Raw genomic sequence first — 27,980 nt, 5'->3', positions numbered from 1 at the left:
AGAGCCCCCGCACCTCCCCACGAGCGGCTCTAACCTCCCTACCGCCGCGGTGAGTGTCTCGAGGGGGGGGGGGGGGGGGGCCCAGTAACGGCTCGGGGGACCTGGCTACATATATATATATATATATATAGCAAATGGAAATATTACTGTAGGCTCATTTGCATGTCTTAGAGGTCTGCAACCCTACCTTTCACCATTATCACCCAGCACACAGCACTTCCATTACAGCGAGGGATTCTGGGAAATGACATGCAAATGAGCACACAGTGCCACCTTTTGTCTCAAGCTCACATTACATGAACAACCCTTAAGCCAATACATGCTGCTTTAAATATATATATTCAGTTTATTCACAATATTTTGCACATCTAACCTTTATCACTCATTAGCGCTACTATTTATTTTTGTGTGTATATATATATATATATATATATATAAAAAAAAATCCTCACAGGGCAAATGCAGCAACAACTCAGGCAAAGTATGGCCAACCCAGGTGGAAACACTGCAACCCTTTCTGGTGTGCACAGACCAGACAGAGGAAAGTTTGATCTGTGAGAAGTCGGGAACACACACAATGGAGAGTCTGATGGAGTTGTGCTGCATCCCATCTTCTTTGATATGCTTGAAACCCACAGATGTTTGTGAGTGTTTTTAATCCCTTGTTTTGAGCCAGTAAATGATTGTACTATACTATGTTTGCCTTGGTTTGACGATTTTTAAAGCACACATCAAGCATATTCATATACTTACCATGCCCGAGTTGTTGCTGCATATGTGAGGATTTTTGTGTGCTCCAGACCCGTTCCTGCTAAAAACATCCTGGTAAGTCTTTTTTTGTGGAAGCTGCATTACCACTTGGGTCATTACTTATTTTGTGGAATCACTGATTCACGTGTATAGCGTCACTTGTGCTGTGTTCTTTTATTGCAATGACAGCTGGGTATAATTATTTATGAATAATGCTTGCCTACTGGTACAGGTTTAATGCTTGAGCTGGGTACTGTGGCAGTTGTGTTACGTCAATAACACGTATACTTTTGTACACTAGAGTGAGTTGTTATGACTGGCATCACTGGGCGTTAAAACAGCGCCCTTTGTTACTCGCCAACAGTGTACGAGAAGATAATTAGTAATTACTAGGATAGAAAATAAAGCTGGATAAATGGATATCTTGTTACCCCAGACTGTCGTTGACAAAAACGATCAGAATTACTATGCCAATTCCCTCGAAATGGAAGTTTATTAGCTTATCCTTAGGGTCTTTTTTCCCAGAAATATCAAGATTTGGTGTTATACTATTATTATAACTGCTGCTCTCTATAGTCACGTGAATAATAGATTAGTCAGTCACAGTAATAATAATCACATGTGCAACATGAAGGCTCAGAGCCCTGAGCTTCCTTTCACTGGAAGAAACACAAAAAATATTAATTGTGTTCCCATGTTTGCCCACATCCAAGATGGCCACACTGCCTTTGGTACTTCCTTTTGCCCTTAGATCGGCACTGAGTCGCTCTGTTATGACGTCATCAGGTTCTGATTTTTGGCGCGAAATGGCCCTCAGGTAAGAGGGTATATAATGGATGTTATCACATTGTGTTTTATCCTTGAAAAAGAACGCTGCGACGTTCGAAATGCATTGGATGGGTCTTTTGCCACATTAAAGTGCCCTTTTAATCATTTTTTTGTCTTGGGTTTTTCCTGCTCCGTTTGTGCTGGTGCGCTTTTTGGTCTCCCTTTTCCCAGGATAGAAAATAAAGCTGGATAAATGGATATCTTGTTACCCCAGACTGTCGTTGACAAAAACGATCAGAATTACTATGCCAATTCCCTCGAAATGGAAGTTTATTAGCTTATCCTTAGGGTGTTTTTTCCCAGAAATATCAAGATTTGGTGTTATACTATTATTATAACTGCTGCTCTCTATAGTCACGTGAATAATAGATTAGTCAGTCACAGTAATAATAATCACATGTGCAACCTGAAGGCTCAGAGCCCTGAGCTTCCTTTCACTGGAAGAAACACAAAAAATATTAAGTAAATAATTGTCTGCTTTTTAAACTATAATACAATAATATAATAGTACAATAGTATACTACAGCAGCAACACAGCCACCCACAGCTAAGCCCTGCAACAAATGGCTTCAGCTTGAGGCTGCACCTCAATTTATACTCCTGAGCTCCTCCTCCGTGGATCGCAGGTTACGGATTTTGGTTTGAATTATGAATCCATCTCAAAGATCTGTCTCTGATAGAAAAATAAAATCCAGAAAAGATGAGTCGCCCTTTTTGAGACTGATCAGCGAACCAAAGGAACCGGCCAATCCAGGTCCAAATCCGCAAGAAACAAAATTGCCCATCTCTACTTCTACCTATCAGGTAGATCCTTATATGTGTCCATCTCGGACTCTAACTTCAATCCCGTGGATGTCACCTGCGGGATCCTGCACGGCTCTGTACCGGGGCCCCTACTCTTTTCAGTCTTCATTAATGATCTACTTACAGCTTGTAAGAAAGCTTCAATGCACATGTATGCAGATGGCACAATCTTATATGAAAAAAGCCCTGGCCTCTCTGATCTTGTACTTCAATCTGATTTTACAAGATCTGAAAACTGGATTGCCAAACACAAATTGTTTTTAGACACTGAGAAAACTGTAACGACGGTATTTGGGACTAAGGCTACATTTCTAAAGCTGCAGATCAGAACCAACCCTAACACCACTCAAGTGCACCCTACTCACCTTAGCAAACTAAATACCCACTACAACTAAATATGCTGCTTTGTCCTACAATGTAACTACAACAGATCAATGCTAAATGCTCTAAGAACTAGATTGGCTATCACTTGAGTCTAGGCCAGTGGTTTCCAACCTTTTTTTGGTTAAGGAACCCCAATTGAAATTGTGAGGAACCCTCAACCATCTCTAATAGCAACTCTGATCAGAAGCATTGTAAATTCTTCTGCATTTAATACAATTTTCAAATGACCAGGAAATTGTGGGGAACCCAAGGGTTCCTAGGAACCATGGTTGAAAAACATTGGTCTAGGTGCAAAATACATTTTACCGGTCTTGTCTTCATGTACTTTCTCAGCATGCTACCCAGCTATCTGAAGAAGCTCCTCACCCCTATCACAGGCAGCTATTATCACCTGAGGTCTCACTCCAAAAGACTGTTCAATCCCAAGGTTCAACAAGGAACCCGGTCACTCCTCCTTCTAAACCTCACGTCTGCAACAGCCTTCCAGAGACTCTTAAAGCCACCACCAAGTTCTTTCAAGACTTCAGCTGTCTCACATTTTAATATTGTCTGTAACTCTTACATACGCCCATAACATATCTCTAACTGTCCATGTCACGAGAGACCAGGTTATTTAACCCTTTTTTACAAGGATCATTCATTGAGCAAAACAAGGTAGAGAAATAAATTGTAATTTATTTGGCATAAATTCGTTTACACAAAATGAAACAGAAAAAAAACTAAAAGACACACTTACTTTGGGGCTGGCATTGAAAACGAGACTTTCCTAGGTGCAGGGAACTCTTTGGGAGAGTTTTACCCTGACCGGGACTTACTCTGGAATCTCCTGGAACCTAAATCGGCATAAAATTCCATACGCCACCATTACGTTTTCTTCTCAGAACTTGGTCCCTCCTGACTGCGAGTCAGCCCAAATCTCCTGAAACTTAAATTTGCATAAAATCCCAGCCACAACCGCTACATTAGTTTCTGAGAACTTGGTCCCAAAATGCTGGACTTAGTCTCTGGCGGGCAGGCTTGAAATCGAAGCCGGTTGCTTTGCTATTACACACAAAGCATCTTTGAAAAGTCTGCCCGTGCTCTTTCGGCTCTGACTCAAGGGGAACACACAATCTGATTGGCTCACGGCTTCTTATAGTATTCTCTGCTTCATTAAGAAAATAGAAGCAGACCGGACAGCCAATCAGCACGGGGGAATTTTCTCAAGCAGCCTATCAGAGAGCCAAGCCGGGTAGAAAAGCTGGGTTAGCTGGAAATTTGAAATAGCCAATGGGACATGCGCAAGCCTGCCACATTTCCCCCCAACTATCCCAATGCCATCTGCCTCATTCTCCTTGCTGAGCTGTGCTGAAGCAGGGTACCCTAGTGGTGAGTCATGCTTACATTTCCATGGGGAAGTATTGCTGGGACACTGTGCCTACATGTATCTGAGAATCAGGCATGATTCCTGGGTACATTTGTTGGGGGAACTGGTAACTCTGGACCCCAACCTCCTAGGCACATTCTGTCAATGGTTCCTCCACAAACCCCCCTTGAAACTCATACACTAGCAATCCCTGCTTGATTGCATGCCCGGAAAGGGGAAAACACAAAAAATGGTTATATTACAGACAGTATAATGCAATACAGAACAATTTTACTGGGCCCAAGAGCTAACTCTCTTGAACCCTTACATACGGAGCAGGGGTAACTAAAGGGGCCTGACCTTTATTATATAGCCTGGTTACCCCCTGCCGTCAGTCCATTAAATGTCTTTATATAATAATATGTATAACCTCTGTTCATTTAATGTATCCATATATTGTCATTATTACTCTGCCCAGGACATACTTGAAAACGAGAAATCACTAAATGTACTATTTCCTAGTAATATATATATATTGAATACAAATTTATGCAACTGTTCGGGACACTTAGCAGTGGCCTAAACAGAGATCGAAATTTTATGAGTCATTACTGACAGTAGTGAACGCTCGTCCCATAAGCGCTAAAGGCCATGTCTGTACATACTGTGCTATATGTATGCACACACAGCTGTCTCTCACACATACTAATACTCCTTGTTTTTCCATCCCTATACACCAATAGGGACCACTAAGTATCCACACACACTTTCAGTTGTGCTACTAACTCTCACATTTCCACACCCACCCACACCATTTATATCCAGTCCCACTCCACACACACCTTGTGTAAAGCACTGTATATACTGTGGGCTCTCCATTCATTTTTATTCACACTGATACACATACACACTCTTTCTTAACTTGCTTTCACAGTAACCTTTTGACACCTCTAGCCATAAAACACATCCACACCAGGGGAAGGAACAGCACAGATAACATTCCAAGAGACACTGTTTTTAAGTTTACCTTTTGCTTCATTCATTGTAACATCGCCGGAAGAAGAGATCAGTGTATCTCGAAAGCTCGCACAAATAAAAGCATTTCGTTAGCCACAGAACGGTATCATCTATTTATTTTTTTGATTATTGAAGCTCGGCTAACACGGTACTGATACCTCTACATATATATATATATATATATATATAAAAAAGAATCTACCCTCACTGCAGCTCTCCATCTACTCACACTCCCCACTCAGACAGACACCACTTTCTCCTCATTGTCTCCTTCGCATAGCTCTCTGCAGGCCGGGAGGGGGAGGAGTCAGTGCCATCTGAGAGCTGCTCACTCACTCATTCTATGACACATGAAAGCAGATTGGCTGAAAATGAGAACTTAAGGCGCCAACAATTCCAGGCCATTACTGAATAAAACAACAAACGACAGAGAAGCCCAATGCTACATCCAATATGACAAAAATACAGTAAAATACTTATATATTCTCAATGAAAAGGGGTCATTTAGTTTAACCCTTTGGCCAAAGCGTTGTAAGCTTGCGAGCCACGACAAGGCAGACACCTGTTCGCAAGTCCTAACACTACCAGATAAAATACTAATATATCTCTATTAGGATTAAAATTCTCATGTACCTCTATTAGGAGGAAGACCACCATTGGATCTGTATCCAGTAGAATGAAAGGACCTACTCACTTGGGAAGTGGGGAGGGGTGGGCTAAAAACCTGGGAAGGAGGAGCCACTAACCTCCAGCAGCTGAAAATAAATAAAATATTTTACTGTGTATTTTTGTCATATTGGATGTAGCATTGGGCTTCTCTGTCGTTTGTTGTATACATATGCCATGCTCAATAGCTCTCCTTTTTGACACTTATATACATATATATTTTGTGGGGGCTCAGGGGTTCCCAAAAAGAGCTTGCTGGGGTTTTGTTAATTCATTACGGAATTAATAATGCCCAGAATTTGTAACAGTTTAGCCTACCATTAAGTAATAATCCCCAAAGAAGAGGACTTTACTGGTCTATAATGCACTGGCTGGAAAAGTTTAAGGCATGAGGCGAAGCCGAGGAACTTTAACCCAGCCCAGGCATTATTGGCGAGTAATGCCCTGTTCTGAGGGGATTATTACTATTTTAGGCTTTTTTTTTTTTTTTAAATAAATATACTTTTGTATATATGGATTTCTATAAACATGTTCCACATTGTTGGTGCTTTTACAGTATGTTTATTAAAATAAAATTGTAAATACATTAAAGCGCAATGCACACACAGCTTTGTGAAGAGATTGGGGCACACACTTAACTACTATAAACCAGACTGTTGGAGAGGGATACTGAACACAAATGACAAGGGATGGGCACAGCCATGGCCAATAAAATACTTATGTTTTTGGTGCACCTAGTCTTGATATAGATACTGAAAGTAGAGATATATAATTATTTTTCACTAAGGAACTTGTGCACTACATTTTCCCTTTAGAAAACCAAAATAATTTTATTTCTGGTTTGCCAGTTTTAATTGCACTGAATCCCAGATAGCTTAAATCTTTTAGGCACTTTCACATAGTACTTTGTTCTGCTACCATCTCTTGAATGAGTGAAGTCCATAGGACAACAAAGATTATACTCCTTTGTTATAAGACTTAGGCTGCGCTTATAGTGAAGGAACTTCTCAAGGAGAAAGATGCGTCGCACAGCACAAAAATAGATGAAGGCTGATGTGGGATAAAAATAAGCTTTATTTGCACAAGGTGCAAGCGAGTCCTCTTGACGCGTTTCGGCCTGGAAGGCCTTTGTCAAAAGAGTAATTCGCTTGCATCACAAGACATCCATTTATACACCAGCAAACCTATGACAGCTGTTCAAATCAATACAATGAGTATCAGGTGTTTAGTATAATAATCATTGATCACCTCATTATGAAACATAGAGTCCGCATAGTCAACATAGATGTCATATGAAAAAGTTAAAATACAAAAATGCATAAAAAATGACCAGTCATTGTGACCAAAAATATAAACTTATATCAAATTGTTTCTTGTTGGTATATTAATGACAGGTCACTGACACATGAAATCTATACTCCTTGAGCTTGTTAAAGAAAAAATCATTCACTTGTATATTATCACAGACCCAGATGAATGGGATAGGAAAATCAAAAGACTGTGACAGGATAATTCGAACATTTAAAACATTTTGCACATATTATTTATAACTTTATCTCATCATAATGTGGCAGGATATGGAAGATGCATATGGATAGAAATTCAATGGGAATAGTATCAAATCATGAAGAATCTTTAATATACTAAAGATAACATATCAAAAAAAATTTTAATCTAAATAATTATGAAAAAGATAAAGGAAGGGTAAGGAAAAGAGTGGGGGGGGGAAGGTGAGGGAAAAGAGGGGGGGGGGGGGAGGAGGGAATGGGGAAGAGGGACTTGCCTTGCCTTGCGACGGCGCTCTGAAACAAATACATTGACTCTGTTGCAAGCGTTTATAGTAAGCGTGACGGCGCAACCAAAAATGTTGAAGCCGGGTCTATTTGCTATTTTAGAGGCAGTCGCCACAGGTGACGTCTCTAAACCAATCAGAGACCGCGGGCCCGTCCCCTTACGTGACATCACTGGCCTTGTCACTCAAAATCAAATTATAACTTTCGCAATTGGCGACGGCATTGGTTGCATAGCCAGCACTATAAGCGCGGCCTTAGGATCAAAAGGTTAAAGTTCAGTAATAAATTACAAGTCAATTTGAAAGGAACAGAATTTCTGCATTTGTTTTCCATAAATGGCCAATTGCCTATTATAGTTATAGTGTTACTGATGCATTCTGTTATAGGGGCAAGTCTTAGCTCGCCTAATTCTGTTTTGCTAAATGGGTTATTACATTTGTTCATTCAACCCCAATGATAAAGTAAGCAGATGTATTCATCAACTCTCTGGAAGAGTGCCAACTAGGAAAGACAGGATGATGACACTATAACAAAAAAAAAACAAAAAACATAGAACAGCATTAGAGGCAGAAAATATATATATATATATATAAACATACAGTAATATTTACAGTTGATATATATATATATATATATATATATATATATATATAATACACACTTAATGTATCCATGGTAACCAAATTATTTTTATTGCAAACTTTACCTAACCTTTTGTGACTGCTAAAATTAGTGATCCAGACCAGGGTTTTGTTAAAACTTTTTCTTATTGTGCACCACTCCAATGTTAATGGTTTGGAGGTCTACCCAACATCTACACATATAGATACATTAAACCTGTAACTAAAATAACATCTTGTAGTAGTAACAAAGTGCACAGACAGCAGCTTGAAGTGAATATTGAAAATTTCGGGAAGCAGAGTTTGAAAACTATTCAACAAGATTGCAGCAAAATGTGCTTAAATAGTTACATGGGAACAATAACTTTTAGATTAGCCTAGAATAAAATGGACGCGATAAAGATGAATGTATTTATTTTACAAATGCAAAGTGAAAAAAATAAAAGGGTATTGTAAATATATTTTTAAAACGCTTTTAGATGATTTTACATGGAAACCCTTAAAAAGAAAAAAAAGAAGCACTACGTATCTGCTACCCTGTCCTTCTCCTCCTGCACCCCAACACCTGTCAATGCGCCGCCCCTGTGCCCTGTTCTCTACATATGCCCGTACTGAGTACCCGCCTCCTACTCTCCCAATATGCTTACTCTCACAGGTACCCAGTTACCCTACCCATGTACCGGTGTCCCTCCTGCTACCTCTACATCCACACATGCCAATTCCTCTGGGTGTTGCTTCTGCGCCTCAGCACCCTACACGTGCAGACATTATGCGTTACCCTCCTTCCTCTGCCTCCCATGTGCCTGCCTTCTATGGTGGCCGCCCTCTCGCTCCCTACACTTGTGCCCCGCCCTCGTGTGTCCTCCCACTCCTCAGCTTCAGTGACCCAACCACTTTCCTCAGGAAGTTCCCTTTAAAAGTCCTACTGTGTCATTTGTCGCTGAATTGCTTCACAAAAACATATATAACTTCCAATACAAAGCAAGTGCCATATAGCTGCTTGTAAAGCCTCGGCCCAGTGCAGGATCACAAGAGGAGCAACGAGACCAGGTCTGGGGCACACACGTCAGGCGCGTGAACATAACGAAGAGACGGAAAAAAACTAAACAATATATTTCCCCAGATTAAAAAACACTAGAATATAAGGCCAGTGGAGTACGGGGAAGTAGCTGGCATTTCCTGAGAGGACATTAGCAGCATGTTTGGCGCGGTGCAATGTGCTCCCTGGCAGCGAAGGGGTGAAACGCGGCCATTTTAACAAGGGCACCCCGGCTGCTCATCTATCTAGGCTCGGGGGTTACAGGCGCAGCGTCGCGTTAATACTGGGTACCAGATATCTAACCACAAGGAGACATGGCCTCCTGTCCCAGGGACCCCATAGCAAACCCACGGACGGATTAAGAGGGGGAGATTATCCTCAATCTGGTTTATTAAAAGGCTATAAATCCACTATATAAAAAAAAACAAAAAACAAGACACGCGTCTCAGATATTATTTAAAACAAGCATACGGTTACTGACAAGGACAAAGGGGCGCGCGCTAAGAAAAGAAAGAAAACAACGGGCGGAAAGCAGTAGATTGCCCAGCAAATAGCTTTCTCGCCACGTAATCACTTCATATCCCCGACTGGTTAAGAGACGGAAATAAAATCCGCAGTGGAGCGGTTATTCCCTTAATTTCTCTCTCGCCGCGCTCCACACCGTCCTCACTCTTCCCTTGTCTGCTGACGACTGAAGAAAAAACGACGACGCCCGCTACAGAAAAAGGGAAGCCAGCCGCACGCGCCTGCGCGCGACGCCCTCTTTCCGCTCGTGGTCATTAACCGCCGAGAACTCAGAAACAGACTCCAGCGCCTCCGCCCCGCCTTCTCCTCGCCCCTCATGTATATGCTAATGAGCGAACGAGTGCGGACCTATAGGGTCCGCCGTCTGCCGTCACGTGGGCCAGCGACGTATTGCACTGGGAGGTTCTAGACCCTCCTGCCCGCCTTAAAAGCTGTGAGTGCGAAAGGAAGCGCTCAGTAGAGGGAGACAGAGCCTGAGAGAGGGGGAAGTAGTGCTGAACTCATTCAAACTTCTGTCACATCCACGGGTGGGGGCATAAACAACAACCCACCTAGCCAGTCACCCCCAGAAACAAAATACTATACAAAGAGAAACTGACGGGGCCGAGAGAGAGAGGAAACAAACAAACAAAACCCTGCCTTATAAATAACTCCCTTTTAAAGCGCTTTCCCTTTGGGGGTTGGAGGCCAAACCCTGTCACACAAAGAGGACATGGGGCTCTGCAGACACACTTTGTAGGCTCAGGGACCTCTGTCTGTGTGCCCCACACCCAGCTTCCAAGTGCACTTGTGTTTGCTGGGGTTGGTGAATGTGACTGCCCATGTAGCAGGTCCTCGCCTGTACCCGCCGCGGCAGCACTATGCCCATTTTACTTTTCCTGCTAGATACGTCCGCTTCAATGAACCAGCGCACCCACCTGGGCACTACCTACCTGGACATAGCTAAAGGCGCTGTAGAGACTTTCATGAAGGTATAGTACCCGCAGTGAGCAGGGCTGCCCCCTGACAGACCTCCGGAGTGTGTGCCAGGTCTCCCTCCTCGCACACATCTTGTTAGGATGTTTACACGGTGTTTGCTTTTTATAACGTCTTCTATGTTTTTCTCTTGTCCTCCCTCCTCCTCCTCCTCCCTTGATCCTGTTTCCCAGCTGAGGTCCCGGGATCCTGCTAGCAGAGGAGACCGGTACATGCTGGTCACTTTGGAGGAGCCCCCTTATGGGATCAAGGTAACCACGCTGCACCCTACACTACTCCAGACTCCCCCCCTCACCCCCCCCCCCCCCCATCCCCTTTTCTCTCCTCTGCTGTGCCATGTCTGTGTCAGCCCTGGCATGCTGCCTCTGAGCAGCAACCACCACACACACACACTCACACACACACAGCCAGGAGCTGACAGAAACATGGCCGACATCCCCCGCCACCCCCCTCCTTAGCCAGCTCTGCAGCAATGAACTGTGGGAGATGTGGATTCAAGTTAAAAGTGACATCCCCAAGGGGAGTTTTCATTGCACGGCGCAGGCCCTGGAGTACAAGGAGAGATTGATGTTTGTGTGTGTGAGACACTGTGGGTCCCAGCAGAGAACTGGCACACCAGCCTCTGTATAGTGTCACAATAACACATCTCTTAATACAGAACTGCCACAATTTAGAGCTGCTCAGACCTGGGCTTGCAGAATTTCTCACCCCAGAAGCTTGCAATATTTTATCTTAAAAGATGTATTTTTTTTAAATGTAGTATCTATAGTTAATGAAGTAAGGAAGTGTTGGGTTGTGGTTGTTAAACCAATTTTTAATCAATATTTTAACCCTTTTGGTCCTAGATTGTATGTCTTTATTTATATAGCGGCAAGTGTATTCAGCGCTTCCCAAAGAATACAGTACAGGAATTATTATAATACAATAAGCACAGCAAAATCAGACAATAGGAAAGGAAATCCCTGCCCCGAAGAACTTACAATCTAAGTGGTATGTTGGGAGACTTACAGAGACAGCAGGGAGACTTAGAGACAGCAGGTGAAGGAATAAGTGCTGTAGATGGCAGTGCTTGGCCACAATGGGTGGTAGGAGTGACTGGGTGTGGGACAATAGTCGTGAGTGCAGGCATTGGGATGCCTTAGGCACGTTATATAATGCCGGGCGCGTGCTGCGCCGCGCGCGTGGATTTTTAGTTGGCTGACATGAGTCAGCCTTTCTATTGAAAGGCCGCACGCACGGCAGGGAGAGGGGAGCCGACAGACAGCGGCGAAGATGAAGAAATTCCTCTTTTCGTGCGTGTTAATAAAAATATTTATTAAAGTTTTTTTTTTTCTTTAAAAAAATCTTTCTAGGACTTACATTCACTCACACAACCCATGCGCACACACACATACTCACGCATACATACACACACACATAAACACAGATATACCTTACCGGCAGCTCCAGGCACTATATACAGGAAAAGCATGCGGCACGCGCGTTCGCATAGGAACGCATGGCCGCATCCTGCATATAACAGGCTTTATTTGTGGGGCGAGTTTTAAGGTTAGTCAGTATTAAATCAGGTTAACACCACTTACAGGGGAAGAGATGGCAAGGAGATCAGGTGTGCCTGGGTCTGCAAGGATGGTATTCAGCAACCAGTTCTAACTTCCAGTCGGCTTCCTCGTGGTGTGCTCTGATGGCAGCTTCCAGATGTCTGGCATCATGTCGCTGCGTATGACTTCACCCACATCGTGTTTTGTGTCGGATTAACACTATTAGGGGAACACAGATATACATACACACGTTGAGCTTTCCATTGGTACCCTTCTCTGGTGGATTGCATATCACGTGACCAAGATATTTCATAAATATGAAGAAAAAAATATACTTCTGTTAATATTGTCCCAGATATATCTTGCAAATGATATACTGTATCTGAATAAATATTACCCTTCGTTCCATGAGTACAGATACCATACATATAGGTTTACATGCTTTTGGCCAGTTCATGTCCCAATACTAGACTGTTCATATCTGAGTTTTTAAGAACGGAATTCAAAATGCACACCCATTCATTGGCAAGGCAAAACTTATCTAGCATACAAATGCTCTCACAAAAGAACCCCAAAGTATGTAAACATTGATAACAAGTTTTTCTCCACAATTTCTGATGGGATTTAAAAAAAGAGCAATCCAATCAATATCCTGCATATGTTTATTTTTTAATAAATCAGTTCTTTATTAGATAATACTTACTACCTTTGAATTAAATTCAACTCTTAATGCTATTTTTAATTAGTTTTAAAGCAGCAGTTCAAGCAATATCCTACATGTCGTCTTTTTTTTAAATATATAAATCACTTCTGTACTATGAGAAAATACTTGTAGCATTTAAAATGTAAAAAAAAAAATGTTATAAAGACATTTTTTTTTTTAATGTTTCTAATGTAGGAAGCATTTCTAAAGTGACAGCCCCTTCCCCTTCTGATAGGCCCTGTCTCTTGAGCCCCGCCCTCTCTAGCAGTGAACCAATTGTATCTAGTAACTGCCCAGTCAATCATATTCCAGGAACTACTTTTCCCATAATGCTGAATTAAATAACCCTGCGCAAAGCGATTGATTACAGGAGAACGGATCGATCTACAGCTTAGCTAATCACTTGGCAGTGTGCAGATTGTATTGATGCACATATTGAATGGATTTTTTTTTTTTAATGGTAGCTTGAACTGCAGCTTTAATATACTGTACTGATAATCCTTTAATTTATATTGGTTTTAAACACCTCCACAGCAGTGCAACTTCTTTGCAACACGTTCCTGTTTGTAATAATCTGTTACCAATATTCCCAGCTGTTTGAGCTGCAAACTGTAACAATAGATAATGTTACCTTGATCATATAAAAATACATTGTAGCTACTGAGTTACACTGACTGAAAGATTGATTTGAAACGGAAAGGCCATAGGTCTGGGAAACAGGATTTTGTTGATCAATTACAGCCCTGGGAAGCCAAGTTTTGTTGATTGATCATGGGAGAACTAATCGATTGGCATCTTAGGTAATCGGTTTTCAATAAAGGTAATCAAAAGTTGCATATTAAACCATTTTTTTTTTAACTTTTAGTTGCTTGGATTGCCTCTTTAAAACTTGTTTTGATATTTCTCAAATGGGTATTCACTTCAAGTTTTGCATAAAAATGGTTAATTCTAGCTCACTCTAATCATAAAGACATGGTAAATTGTATTGCTCTGTCCATTGAGTACACTGACCAGATATGTATAAATTTACATGGTTTGGCAAATAGACCCTAAATTAGTAATACTGAGTAAATCTCTTAACCCCTTAGCATGACATTACCACCACAAAGCATATTTTTTTGAACGTACACACCCCAGGGATTTGTACATGGAGTATTTTGATACTGTGTATAGGTTTACATACTGATGTAGCCAGATTTGCCTTTCTGCTGCTCTGCTGAAGGCATCTTGCTCCGGGGACCGTCACCGCTGCACTAGCTTCATGTTCCGTGCGACCAGAGATTGCTGTAGTCAGATTTTCCTATCAATCCCTGGCCACAGAGAAGGTAACCTTGGCTACATCTGTATAGTTTTGACTGATACAGGCTCTCCATTAAAACTGCGTAAGCCTCTTCGCACCTTTTGTTTCGGGGGGTCTAAATACAAACTGCATATTTTTGAACAAATGGCTCTTTTTGGGAATCTTTCACTAAACACCACTGATATGAGTGTATATTTTTTTTTCTGAAAATAAGTTCCAGTGAATTTAGACGGGATCTATAGAAGACGTTCTTACAGAGCTGCCTCTATGGTGTAGTACCTTTTAATACAGGTTAAAATCACTTGCACAGTAAAAGTAATACTCTCACAATGTGACACGTCTTTAGAGTGTAGCTGTGTGGAGTCCTTGGAGTTCCTGCATGCTGGCTTCCCACACGGGTGTTGCTGCCTCCACAGCTATGGAGCTACATGCACCTGGAGCCTGGAAAGATCTGATTTAGTAGCACCAGAATATCTGAGTACCCAAACACGCCCCTTTCAATCTGGTGGTTACTACACACCATTGAAATTGACTGACGGTTAAGGTTCATCCAATTGTTTATTTTTTTTATGCTTTGACTGAGATTTTTTTCATTTGGTGTTTCATTCCCCCTTTTCCCCCTGAATTGACACAAGTGTAAAGTGTTTTTGCCCACAAGAATATCTTGCCTGGGATATTTGTTTTACAAATCTATCATGATATTTTGTATTCTAAATTTGCAAAAGTAAGATTTTTAGATCAATCTTGTTACATCTTCAGCTCGGTGTTTTGGAGATCCATCAGTATTCGGTTTTATGTTCTTTTCAGAGTGTTGGGAAATCATATTATAAATGTTTATAATATTTCTGTATTCTACAAACCACACAAGCATGGTTATTTTGAGGCCTTTATTTATTTTTGTGTGCAACAGTGTGTGTTAAATGGCTATACCATGCCAAAAATGTAATTACCCCGTAATATTATGTTTCTTGAAAGTGTACATTCCAATATATGCAAGCATAGCTAATGAACTTTTGCCTGGTTGATCAACAAACCAGAAATCTATCTATATCTATATAATTCCTGTTTGATCATATGGGCTCAATATAATCACTGACAGAAATACTAAACCATGTTCCATTGCATTCCCTGAGTTAGAATACATATCTTTGCTCAAATAGTGGTTATGGTCACAAGAAGCTCCAAATGTGCAAAACTGCTTTCAGGAACATGCAGAGCACACATTTTTTGGCATATAAATACAACGCTATGTTATCCCAGAGAACTTGTGGTCACTCAACACACTCAAATAATACTGTTGAATACCGATGGCAGTGTTTGAGATAATGTGAGTTCAACAGGTTAAACTATGTTTTCAGGAAATGGACTTTAGCTGGCTTATTTTACTATGGGATTGTTTCACTGTCCAACATTGAAATTCACATTTCTTACATGGTTCCATCTGACATTGACACATTCCCAGGGGTAATTGTAATTCAGTGGAAGTAATTTTGGAGGGTGATACTTTTGTAAGCATTTCTTTAAACAGATCATGTTTAGTTAAATACTGGGGCAGTTGTTACATGTGGGTCTCTCCTTATACTTTTTTTTTTTTTTAATAACAAACCCTACAGAGTTTGTTTGCCAACAGTAGGGGGTATTTATAGTTTGTATGTGTTGTAGGATCTTCCCCACCATAAAAAACAGCAGAAATTAGTTCTAGATGGTATTTCAAGAAGGAAACCTTTGCCTGGTACTGCTGTGCTATGTAAAATGTAAGAATTGTATACTGCCACTTACACCATTAAATAACTTTTTTTTTTTTTTTAATCAATCAAATCTTTCCTGGTGGCTATTTAAGGCTGCAACACCCAGCATGTCTTGTCTGCACTACCCATAAGACTGCAAGCTTGTTGATTAACCACGTTCTAGAACTGCAAGGGTGGACTCATAATTTATAGTAATTGTTCACGTAGAGATGGTAGCCAGAGCCTAATAGAGCGTGACTGATTGTATACAGACAGGTGGATCTAACATTTTGTCCTACTGTATGACGTGCATAGTGTAACCTCTTGAACTCTTGCAAAGCTTGTCCAGTTCTCTTCCGTAGTGTGCTCCTTCCATCCAAGGATGTGCTGCCTAAATAGAACCCTACCATGCAATGTCTCATCCAGTGATATTCTGAGTTGATGAATTGATCTTAAACTGAGGACAGTTGATCTATTGGTGCCTCATAAGAAGTCTATCATGCTCAGGATAGTCTCTAGAGAGTGTTGGTGTTACTACTGTATTTGGGGGAAGAAACCTCCCATTTTGTTTTTACTCGCAGCAGTGAAAGACTATAGTATAAATAGGATAGGTAGACCTGTTGGTACCAATGCTGTTTTGTTTAATGAGCCCAAAATGTCTGTTCATATTTATCTTTGGCAACCCACAATTGTCTACTGCCAGTCCGATCATGAGCTGCTGGGTATATATTGGTCTGGGGGACCATGACCAGAGTTAAAAATGGTTGTCTATGTTGTGGACACCAGAAGTACCAGGGCAATGGATTTCGGTGCTGCAACTTAAGTGATTAAAAATACTATCTAATCTTGACCCAAGGATCATTTCTTGCTCCATGGATTCTGGGTCCTGTTCTAAAAGGATCAACCAAGAGACTTGAGTCTGATAGGATCAGCTGTAACCCTAGTTTGACATCTTTTGGTCCCCTTGCTACTCTGGGGGTCATGATCTGTAGTTTAATTTAGACTGACAAAGTCCTATTCAGACTGATCCTTCATATGAAGGACCTCACCCGCAGAGAACTTTCTAGCCATTATTTAAATAAACTAGGTACATACTAAGGAAACATGCATCACAAATTGTAGTATATAATGAAATAATGTAGAACAAATCTAATAAACAAAACAAACCAGGGTGTTTAAGATAAATATATACAACATAAATATAATGGCTCAGACTAAATAAAAATGTACTGAACAGAAATGTAAGATCTCTGTAGTGACAGATCAGCTATATCGCTTACAAACGTACCAATTTATACTAAATATAACTATTGAAATATTAAATCAATGTAGCAATACTGCAGCAAAGTATTTTTCCAAGAACAAAATACATCTTTATACAAAACCCACAGACTGTAAATGACATGTACTTTTATTGACTGCAATAGGTACTTGTGCTATCTGACTGATTAGCCACAGCAGTGATCAAATGGCCCAGGAGCCCTCTGCCTCTTAGCGTTATGGATGACATTTCTGCATAACCGTGGATTACCATGCAGCTGCAGGAGTGTGCTGGGCAGAATAAACATGACCTTTAAATATAGGAAGGATCTGAACTACCCGTTCATTGCCATCAAGCATATCAACGATCGGCTAGCTCAGGAGCCTTCTGACTGCACCCCTTTTTTGTTTGCACTGGTGTCCCTCACATTAAAGCATTTCAGCGGTGTACAAACTGTCTGCAGGGTTGCACCAGTTACCTGATGTACTCCCCTTCACAAGGGCCTCTAACGTGCCTGTGCTGTTCCTGCTGCTCACATTTGCACCAAAAGGGTTAACCTAACGGTTTTACTTACAGTATTTGCATCATGTTACAGATTTATCCTGTGGGGGCCTCTTAAGAGATCACTGAATTTTAAGTGCAAAGCTGTTTTCCCTGCATTCACATTTATTCTTGATTTTGCTCCTGAAAGCTGCTGAGCAATGCCACTTTGCATGTTCTACATACTTCTGAAACTATATGTGGGGGTAAAAGTTTTCTTTGTTAAAGTTCCTGTTCACCTGTTGCAGGAGCAGGGATGTGTGATATGCTAGTGTCCGTGTGCATGCTGTCAAAGGCTATGCGTGGCATTTTTCCCTCTGCAATTACATACGAGGTCACATTTGTGCAATGACTTGGGGAGTTACTTATTTCTATAGGAGATACAGGCCACCAAAAAAGTGTCATTTGACACACCATGCCTGTCCTTGTGGCCATGGGCAAGTGATTTAATCTTCTGCGCCTATGCACCAAGACGGATTGGCTGCTTTACGGGGCAGGAATTCGTTGTTTGCTTTGTCCTATTAACAGTACTGTGGAGTGTCAGCGCTCCAGGGATAAATTCCTGCACCAATACTCTGCTGAGAACAAACATGTTGATTTATACAAATTGCCTCCCAAACAGTCGACACCATTGTTTTTATGTATGTATCTTATTTGGGCAATTGCTACAAAGGAAAAATATGCTGGAGTCTTACAAGGTGCTTGAAAACAATGTACAGTATTTGTAATATTTTGGTACTTTTCCATAATGAAATGGCATTTAACAAAGTATATGATCCTGTCGGCTCTGCATTCAGTGCTCCTTTAGTGTAGCATTAAGTAATTTATATTCTGCAGTATGTGTAGGAATCTGAAGGATACCTGTTCTTGCCTTTCTCTTTACAGGCTGGATGGAAAGAAAATCATGCAACCTTTATGAACGAACTGAAAAATCTTCAAGCTGTAGGACTCACGACCCTTGGCCAGTCCCTAAGGACAGCTTTTGATTTGTTAAATTTAAATAGATTAGTAACTGGCATAGACAACTATGGGCAGGTAGGTTGGAACATGGGGAAACCAAACAATACCCCTCCACACTCGTGATTTTTACTTTTGTTTAACACAATAGCTGCCAGAGGGTCCTGCAATGTGTTTCTTAGTGATACTTTGCTGGCAGCAATGGGGATAATGTGAAATAGGGAAGCCATGTCTGGGTTGAGGTACTTGTCTTTTGTATTGTGATGGGGTAGTCTGTATCTAGGTGGCCAGAAAAGTCACTCATTCCCCCAAATCTTTAGTAATAACAATTTTAATGTTACACGTGGACAACTATAAGAGCTATAATTTACATAATCTAGTCAATTGATACTCTAAGTGTACTAATGTCTCCATGGGGGTTGAATAAAGGTTCTTAATGCCTTTTTTTAACAATCAGATGTAGACTTTAAAAAATAAAATAAATTGTGTAATCCCAATTTTGTAATTTGAGGCTTTGGGTAGGTTTGATTTCTTTCAGCTACTACCTTTTATCTGTTACTGTTCAGCAAGTTTGTACATGCAAACACCCCCCTCAGCTTTATCTTCTTTTGCTGTCTGATAAGGACGAGGCATAGGGATAGAGGAAACTCTTGATTGTCAATAAAATCCTACATTCAAAGGCCCTTATATAAATAATGTATGCTTAAATTCCAAAGAAACCAGTAGTTCAAGCAGCAATACTTCTTTCCAAATTAAAAAATAATAATAAAAAATGGATGTGAAGCCTCTGACGATGTATATTTCTACATTACCTAAGCTGGCAATAGTTTGGTGCTCCCGCTATAAATCTGTAAAAATCCTGGTTGTGTGCCTATCATAATAGCTGCGTTAGTCAGTGCAAGGCCGCGCTTATAGTGCCGGCGACGCGACGTCGCCCAAAAACAAATGCATTGTCGCCGCCGCGTGCGCTTATAGTAAGCGCGAAGGCAACGCGGTTTTTGCTAGTCGTAATTATATGATTTTTCAGGGGCTGTCGCCTCATGTGACAGCCCCTGAACCAATCAGAAGCTTGGTCGCTTGCGGCGATGGTGGCGTCGCCCGGCACGATAGACGCGGCCTAACTCGGCAGCTATACTGTATCTGAAGATTACTATTGTATAATATTGATACAGTTTACAGCTCAAACTGCTGGGTACATTTGCAACAAATCCCAAATAGGAAAGTGTTGCAAAGATCTTCACTGTTTGGGAGGTGGGCTAAACCTGCTATAGAAATCAAAGGATGGTTGAAGAGACATTAAACAAGGCATTGCATTGAATTAAAGTCACTAGCTAATACTGCAGAACTGATTTCTTTAAAAAAAAAATGTTTTTCTGATTTAAGCATGGTTCCATTTATTTATGAAAGCCTATCAAATTGTTACATTTCTTTACACAGCGGTTTTGCCCAGGAACTACACCATTAACCTTTACAGTGCCCTTACGATGTACCTGGTACGCATTTTTATACTGTTGTAGCACATGCTTATAATTACTTCTTATAGTGCATGTTTCCTTATTTCCATTTTTTTTCCCCTGCACCTCATGGCAATACAAACACCATTGGGTTAAACTCTTCCATGAGTCTTGAGTATGCATTACATCTCCTGGCATCCATTACTAAAACAAGGTGGATAACTTGAGTCTCTACAGGCAGTTGCTGCTTAGTTACCGCAAGCACTCTGCAGTTCTCCCATTTTGGGAGTACAGTGATAATATCTGTTTCAGGAGTGTTTTTTGTTGCCCTTGACAAATGTCCCATATTTTCCTGTTGGCCAGTTAATAAATGTGGCTCCATAGTTTGGTACTAATTAATTGTTAGCAGGTACAAGTAAAAGTTGGTATGTTTACTGCCTAGAATGCAGTAATTTCTTAGGATAATCTCCCACCGTAGTCCTGCACCAGGGTACTTACCCCATGTCAAATTGTCATATAAAAGCGACAAGCTGCTGTTTTTAAACCCTAGAACTTTATGGAATATTTTACATTTTTTGCAAGGAGTTTTTAGGGAGGCACTTTTTTTAACGGTGCTAAAACTCATCCAGAAATCTTTACTGACTTTTTAATGTGTAGTGTCTGCACAATTTCTCCAGTGTAGCTTTGCACAATTTCTCCAGTGTAGCTTTGTGTTTCATATCAAACCACCCCATCTTCAAGCAGTTGTATATTAAGTCATGAATGGATTAAAAATTGTCATTTTTGGTGCAAGTCAAAATAATACAGCTCTTATGTTCTTATAGCACTTGAATGAGCTGAATTACAAACCCTACAATGGAACCCTGTAAGTGCCTTTATCAAATGATGTAATTACATTACATCTTCTGTCATTTATTTACACTATGTGACCAGTAACTCTATGGGGAAAAAATTCTTGCATCTAAAAAGGTGCAGAAGAAAAGGCTGTGACAATTGGCATCAGGAAAAACAATGTAAAATATTACATACGACTAAAGCTAAATGTTAAATTGAATATTTGAAGAAGGCTGTATAAAGCAAAATCTAACTGGATAGGAAGCTATGGTAAAGGAATGTGCTGGCTCTCCCATAAAATGTCATAGTTTAAATGCAAAGTTATGTGGGTTTTGGACATATAACCCAAATCCCAAAAGGTCCCCTATTTCTACGCTGTACTAGAGCATTATTTTCCTTGTAGTGCACACGTTCACATTGGTAAATTATGTGCAAGGCTTAATTTTGAAAGTGTAATTCTCTGACACTGATTAGTAATGTTGTGAGTAAGTTAACTAAAAAGGTATAAAACATTAACTTGCTGCTCTCTTTTATCAGGAAGCCTCACTTTATTTAATATAAGAACTGGGTTTAGTTTGTAACCAAAGATAATGTGATGTGTTTAATGCTACCAATAGCTGAATATATTTGTTTTGTAAACTGACTGAATATTTGCTGTGTAAATGTCCAAGGCTTTAAAATATATATACTGTATTTCATGCAAGTGAGTTGAGTCCCGTCACATTCAGTGATGGATATTTATTTTATTCATAAAAATCTTGCCAGTAAAAAAAAAAAAACCCCCATACCTCCTTTTCAAGAACATTTTTTTTTTTTTTTTTTTAAGTAATCATCTGAATTCTTAAACTTGGGCAGGAAGCTGAGACACTCTGGTAAATTGTTCCAGAGGTGGAGTGTAAAAGTTGATATGTCATATGACACATTAGCAGAATATTTTTTTTTTTATGAAGTTGAATGGGGTCTTGTCTCATAATGATAACACTTCTATTTTATGAATCAAATATACCGCTCCCATAATGCATGGGAGCTCATGTGCAACTTCTGTTTATCACAACTCGTTTATTTCAACTCGCAAAAATTATTTTTTTTTTTTTCCCCTCGGGTCCTTTTGTTTTCTATAATTTTGCTAATTAATGCTTTTTTTTTTTAATCTGTATGATTTTCTATTAGAATTTAAAAGGGCAGTCTCAACGAATGAATTCTGAAATGAATCAGACAAAAGTATTTTGTTAATTTTAAAGTCGCTATAGTAACCAAATGCATTGCTTTGCCCACGGAAAGATTTAATGAAACTTGCAAGGTCTTTGATACTTTTTGTAAATGCGAGTGGTTGATCTAGACTTTATTTAAACGAATTGTCATTAGCCAAAAAGATGACCACAACTAAAATTGGATTGAAACCGAAACGTTCACATTCGTATACAAGAAGCTTGTTTGTAATTTTTATATGAACAAAAAAAGAAAAAGCTCATTACATTAAGATGTTTAAAAACCTTTCTGCTTCATGGAACGGACTCTTCACCATTAAGGCCCTGGCTTACTAAGTGGTGGTGTGGCGTTAGACACCACCATGCCCACCTTAGTGAATGGGCTGCAAGGTGTCTTGTGGAACAGCACCATTTGATAAATCTGGCCCATTAGAGCTTGCCAAATAGTACTGTACAGCACCTCACTTAATTTACATAATGCATTAAATACTGAGTTAAATGAACTATGGTAGACATACATTTACAGAAGCACTGAAAGTTTTTACCCAAATACATGATGAACTTCCTAACACTATGGAAATATGTGACATTCAGCAATGTAACTATTTATTTTTCTGCCCTGTTTCTGTAACAGTCTTTTCCATATCTTTACTACAATCTGTAGATGCACCCGAATGTAACAAATCCGGATATGGACCTGCTAGGTAACATATTTAGAATATTGATTCCTTCTCACTCCGATCCCCAAATGTGATTTTATAGTAATTCTGGACTTATCCTTTCCTCATCAGACATAATGGAATACAGTGGTAAAAAGTCACAACTCTACTTTATACAGTAGTTGTAAAATAAAATCTTTTTAAATTGGCGATACCTATGTGCACATTTGATGCACTATTTAGTAGTACTTCTAACGTAACCAACTTAAAATACATTGAGGCACTGAATGTGTGATTTAAGCCTTTTCCTAGCTTAGCTGGGTTTAAGCTGGTACAGTCAATCGCCCATTCATAGGTGGCGATCTCAAATTAGTTAATTGATTAAAGAAGATGTTCAGTGCAGTAAGGGGAAAGAGCACAAACAGTATCTCACACCTCCAGATTGGGGAAGAGACAGAAGACCCCAATAACATGAACTCAAAGCACCGATAGATGACTATTTGCCAAAGTCAGAGTAGGTGGCTCTGAAGGCTGAGGATATGTATCTGGGTACATAACAAAATAAAATACATTATTTATTTATTTATAAAATATTTTACCAGGAAGTAATACATTGAGAGTTATCTCTCGTTTTCAAGTATGTCCTGGGCACAGAGTAAGACAAATAATACATGGTTACAAATACAGTTACATAAATGAACAGGGTATACATTATATACAAGACATTGCATGCACAGTATACATGGGGTATATTACAAGAATAAAATGGTGTTCGCCTGCGTGAGTCGCATAGGATAGCTCTGTCAGCAAGTCTGTTGGTAGAGCTTGCTGTTGCAATGATGAGCATCGCTAATAGTGTGGTTGTGAACATGGTAGTTGGCACTGATTCCCTGCCCTCCATTCTATATAAATAGTGTATCCTGCTATATGCTGCGATTGCCTCACACTGCGATCTAGTTTGAACTGTGATTAGCGATGCTCATCACTGCAACAGCAAGCTCTACCCACTGACTTGCTGACAGAGCTATCCTATGCTACTCACAAAGGCGAACACTGTTTTTATTTTTGTAATATACCCCAAGTGTTTTTTTTTTATACATCTGGAGGTTTGAGATACTGTTTTGTGCTCTTTATTATACTACCCCTGCCCCCCCGTGGACCCATCTATCGTTTTTCTCAGGTTTACGAGTATCACTTTGTTTTATGGTAGCCTCAAAGCTAAGAAACACTGGCCAGTGACACCATTTTGTGTCAACATTCAAGAATTAAGATGGTTCTGTATAACTTGAGACGGAGATGGGCATGGGGAACATATTGTAAAGCATGTGGGAGCTTGTGCGAGCTGTTTGGGCACTCCCTTTCTTGCATTTATAATTTCATTCTTTTTAAGGACCACACTGGTTTAATTTCTTTCTCATTGTTCTTTTTATTGATTTTACAGCATTGCTGGTAAACATAAGATTTCAACACATCTTTACAATTTTCCATGTTTAAGTTATTCTTAAAAGAAAAAATATATAAGTAAAAAGGTATAAATCAGATGTTCAAACTTAACTCAAATACACGATTTTTAAATGAGATAATTAACTCACAGAATGTACAAAACATAACTTTAGTCAGACACATTATAGACATTCGGATATACTGTTCTCCTGTCTTGATACCTATTTAACCTGGTTCTTTTCTCCCTCTGTTTACCTCACCTATGACCTTGTGCAATTTGCTGCAAGAGACTCCCAGGATGTGTGCTCAAAAACCTTGATACATTTGGTCTTTTTCACTCTGTGGTAGGGAGTCAATGAAGTGTTCCCATTTTGTGTAGAAATTCTCCGTTTTTTTGTTTCTTATTGGTCTCCGTTGACATTTTATCTGAGGTCATTAGCTGAGTGAGATGTTTTTTTTAACCGTTTCCAAGTATGGAAGATCATACTTCACCCATTGCACCATTATAGACTTTTTAGCTGCCATGAGTATAATTTCAGCAGTCCTTGGGTTTCTTGAATCCCCTTTAACATCTTTCCACCCCTCCATTTTCCCAAATAAAACCGATAGAGGTTCCTTCACAGTTACCACTTTTGTCTTATGTATGTATGCCCAAAAATCAGATATACATGGGCATTCCCATAAGCCATGTTTTAGATCTGCTTTAATAAGCAGACATTTCAGGCATTTATTTTTATCCTTTTCTACCGGTTTATATTGGATATCAAATGCATAATATGCTCTATGTAGTAATTTCAATTGTAATTCCCTCCATGTCTATATTTTCCTGGTTCTGTCCAATCCTACCAGCAAAGAGTCAATCTCTGTTATTTCTGGGAAGTCCTTGTTCCACTTGGCTGCAGCTTTTTGCAATTGTTTGCCATGGTCTTTCTCGGATCCAATCATAATTCAGAGGTCGTATATGTAATATTTTCAGTCCTAAAGTAGCATGTTTTCTAATACCTTTCTTATCGTTCTCTAGGCTCTTACAGTAATGTATGATCTGCATGTAGGGGAAGTAGTGAGATTGTGGGAATTCCTTCTTAACTCTGAGCTCTTCAAATGACGTAGTGTGTGTGTATTCCCTTGGTTTCCCACGTCGTAAACATTTTGAGATCGACCTGGTTCAAATTTCATGTTACACTGTATAGGCAGAAATGTGGATATTTTGTAGGACATTACACATTTAAAAAAAAAAAATTTCAACCTTCACTTTCTTCCACGTGACCCATGTATCTTTTGTCAATGGATTGCCTCTAATTACTAAAGGTATATTTCCCCAAGTAGTGTGTAGGATCTCTTTCAGCATTATTGGGAGCACCATTTGTTCCTCACGTTTCGTACAGGAATATATATATATATATTTTTTGTCCCTTAGCCAGTCTCCCATATGCCTGGCTATGCATGCCAAATTGTACTTTCTAATGTCGGGTAAACTCTCTCCACCAAGTTCCTTTGGGAGAAATAGTTTTCACATTGCAATTCTATTTCTGCCTTTGTTCCATATAAACTTATTGCACTATTAATCAATTTTATGTCTGCATGGCCAACCAGGAAAGGCAGCATCTGCAATGGGTATATCATCCTTGCAAAGCTGATCATCTTACCGAGTTGGCATCTACCTGCTAAGTTCAATGGGAGGCCTTGCCAGCTTTCCAGCTCTAATCACTTTGGTTAGGATTGATTTAAAATTACTTTCATACAATTTTTCTAGAGCAGGGTCTATATTAACCCCAAGTATTTGATTAGCTGTCTTGTCTTTTTTTTTTTTTTTTTTTTTTTAAAAGGGAGGTCTTCCTCCCACCTAACATTATTGTTGCAGAACAGCGCTAGAATCTCAGTTTTGGAGGCATTAACTATAAACCCCATACATTTTCCATATTCTTTAAGTGTCTCATATATACAGGCATACCCCGCATTTACATACGCAATGGGACCGGAGCATGTATGTAAAGTGAAAATGTACTTAAAGTGAAGCACTGCATTTTTCCACTTATCGATGCATTTACAGTACTGCAATCATCACATACGTGCATAACTGATGTAAATAACACATTTGTAACGGGCTCTATAGTCTCCCCGCTTGCACACAGCTTCGGTACAGTTAGGGAGCCGGTATTGCTTTTCAGGACGTGCTGACAGGCGCATGCGTGAGCTGCCGTTTGCCTATTGAGCGATATGTACTTACTCGCGAGTGTACTTAAAGTGAGTGTCCTTAAACCGGGGTATGCCTGTATATATATTTTTTTTAAACCGCTTTTTCCGGATTAAAGACAAACATCAGAAGGTCATCCGCAAAAAGAGCAAACTTCACTTATTTCTTATTTCAATACCTTTATAGACTCATGTCCCTAGGAACATAGCCAATGGTTCCATTGCTATGTTGAATAGCAATGGTGACAAGGGACACCCTTGCTTTGTTCCTCTGTATAAATTGAATTCCTGGGAGACTATTCCCACTGCCATGATCTGTGCCTTTGGACCCTCGTACATAGTTCTAATCATGTTAAGAAACATGCCCGATATTCCCATTCTTTGAAGTATATCAAATAAAAATTCCCTTCTAACATTATCAAAGGCTTTTTCTGCATCTACCGAAATAATTACATTGTTCCTATTATCTTGTGGATTTGATTTGGTCCAATAAAGGGCTCCTAATACTTTTCTTATGTTCTTCACTGAAGATCTACCCTTTACAAACCCTGTCTGATCTTTATGGTTCAGACCTGGTAATACTGCAGCCAGCTTCTATGCCAGAATTTTTTAAATAATTTTTATATCCTGATTTAATAAGTATATGGGTCAATATGAACCTGGCACAAGAGGGTCTTTACCTTTATGGAAAATTCTGATGAAAGCTGTTTTCCCTGTTTCCAAATATTCCCATCTGTCTACTATCTCTTTGAAGGTGTTTTGCAGGGGTAGTCCTACTTCTGGCCCCAAGATCTTGTAAAATTTGGCCGTAAAGCCATCAGGCCCTGGTGCCTTCCTATTTTTAAGTTTCTTTATGACAGCCTCTATTTCTTCCCTGGTATTTGGAGCCTTAAGTTCTTTTGCTCTTCATTCGTTATTTTTGGGAATTTTAATCCCTGTAAAAACTTGTCTTGAGCTACATCATCCTGCTCACTGGTAGTATACAGTTTTTGATAAGTCCCTAAACACAGTACATTAGGGGTGTACCGAGTACCCGGCACATTTCCAGCTACCCGGACATTACCCGACAACTGAGAAGTGGGCCTGGTGCCGGGTAATACCCGGCGTCGGGTAATGTCAGGATAGCTGGAAATCTTATTGCTTACCTTTTCCGACGACATCTAGGAACAGCAGCAGCGGTCCTGTAGCAGCATCAGAGGTGTCTTCAGCCGACGGGGGACAGCAGGAATCCATTCCATAGCACCGGAGCAGGTAAGCAGTGTGTGTGTGTGCCGCCGGTGAACCACGTGACCGGAGCAGGAGATGGAGCGTTCCTATTGGACAGACTGCTGTCCAATAGGAATGCTCCGTCTCCTGCTCCAGTCACGTGGTTCACCGGCGGCTCACACACACACACTGCTTACCTGCTCCGGTG

The 27,980-nt window shown here is 40.1% G+C and overlaps 1 protein-coding gene and 1 long non-coding RNA gene across 7 annotated transcripts in view; one reads left to right on the top strand and one right to left on the bottom strand.

Moving 5' to 3' along the window:
- Nucleotides 1-6,850: 6,850 nt before the first annotated feature.
- Nucleotides 6,851-10,216, bottom strand: LOC142490139 (uncharacterized). The gene is made up of 2 exons (XR_012799992.1): nt 9,821-10,216; nt 6,851-8,111 (listed from the first exon to the last, which is right to left on the bottom strand). It is a non-coding gene; the product is annotated as an uncharacterized LOC142490139 (long non-coding RNA).
- The window catches only part of INTS6 (integrator complex subunit 6), a 64,098-nt gene continuing 46,314 nt past the window's right edge, over nt 10,197-27,980 (top strand). The window contains exons 1-4 of one of the 6 annotated variants that reach the window (XR_012799991.1): nt 10,197-10,742; nt 10,920-10,997; nt 18,704-18,853; nt 20,213-20,268. Coding sequence is in view for 4 of the 6 variants with exons in the window: in XM_075591994.1 (XP_075448109.1) it covers nt 10,632-10,742; nt 10,920-10,997; nt 18,704-18,853 (339 nt within the window). In the remaining 2 variants the exon portion in view is untranslated. Of the gene's footprint in view, nt 10,743-10,919; nt 10,998-18,703; nt 18,854-20,212; nt 20,269-27,980 lie in introns of those variants that run through there. The other 5 variants (XR_012799990.1, XM_075591994.1, XM_075591990.1 and 2 more) reach the window with 5 other exon arrangements.

The sequence above is a fragment of the Ascaphus truei genome, chromosome 3, assembly GCF_040206685.1.
Source record: "Ascaphus truei isolate aAscTru1 chromosome 3, aAscTru1.hap1, whole genome shotgun sequence".
Classification (NCBI taxonomy): Eukaryota; Metazoa; Chordata; class Amphibia; order Anura; family Ascaphidae; genus Ascaphus; species Ascaphus truei.
This window is presented reverse-complemented; position numbering and strand designations above follow the sequence as displayed.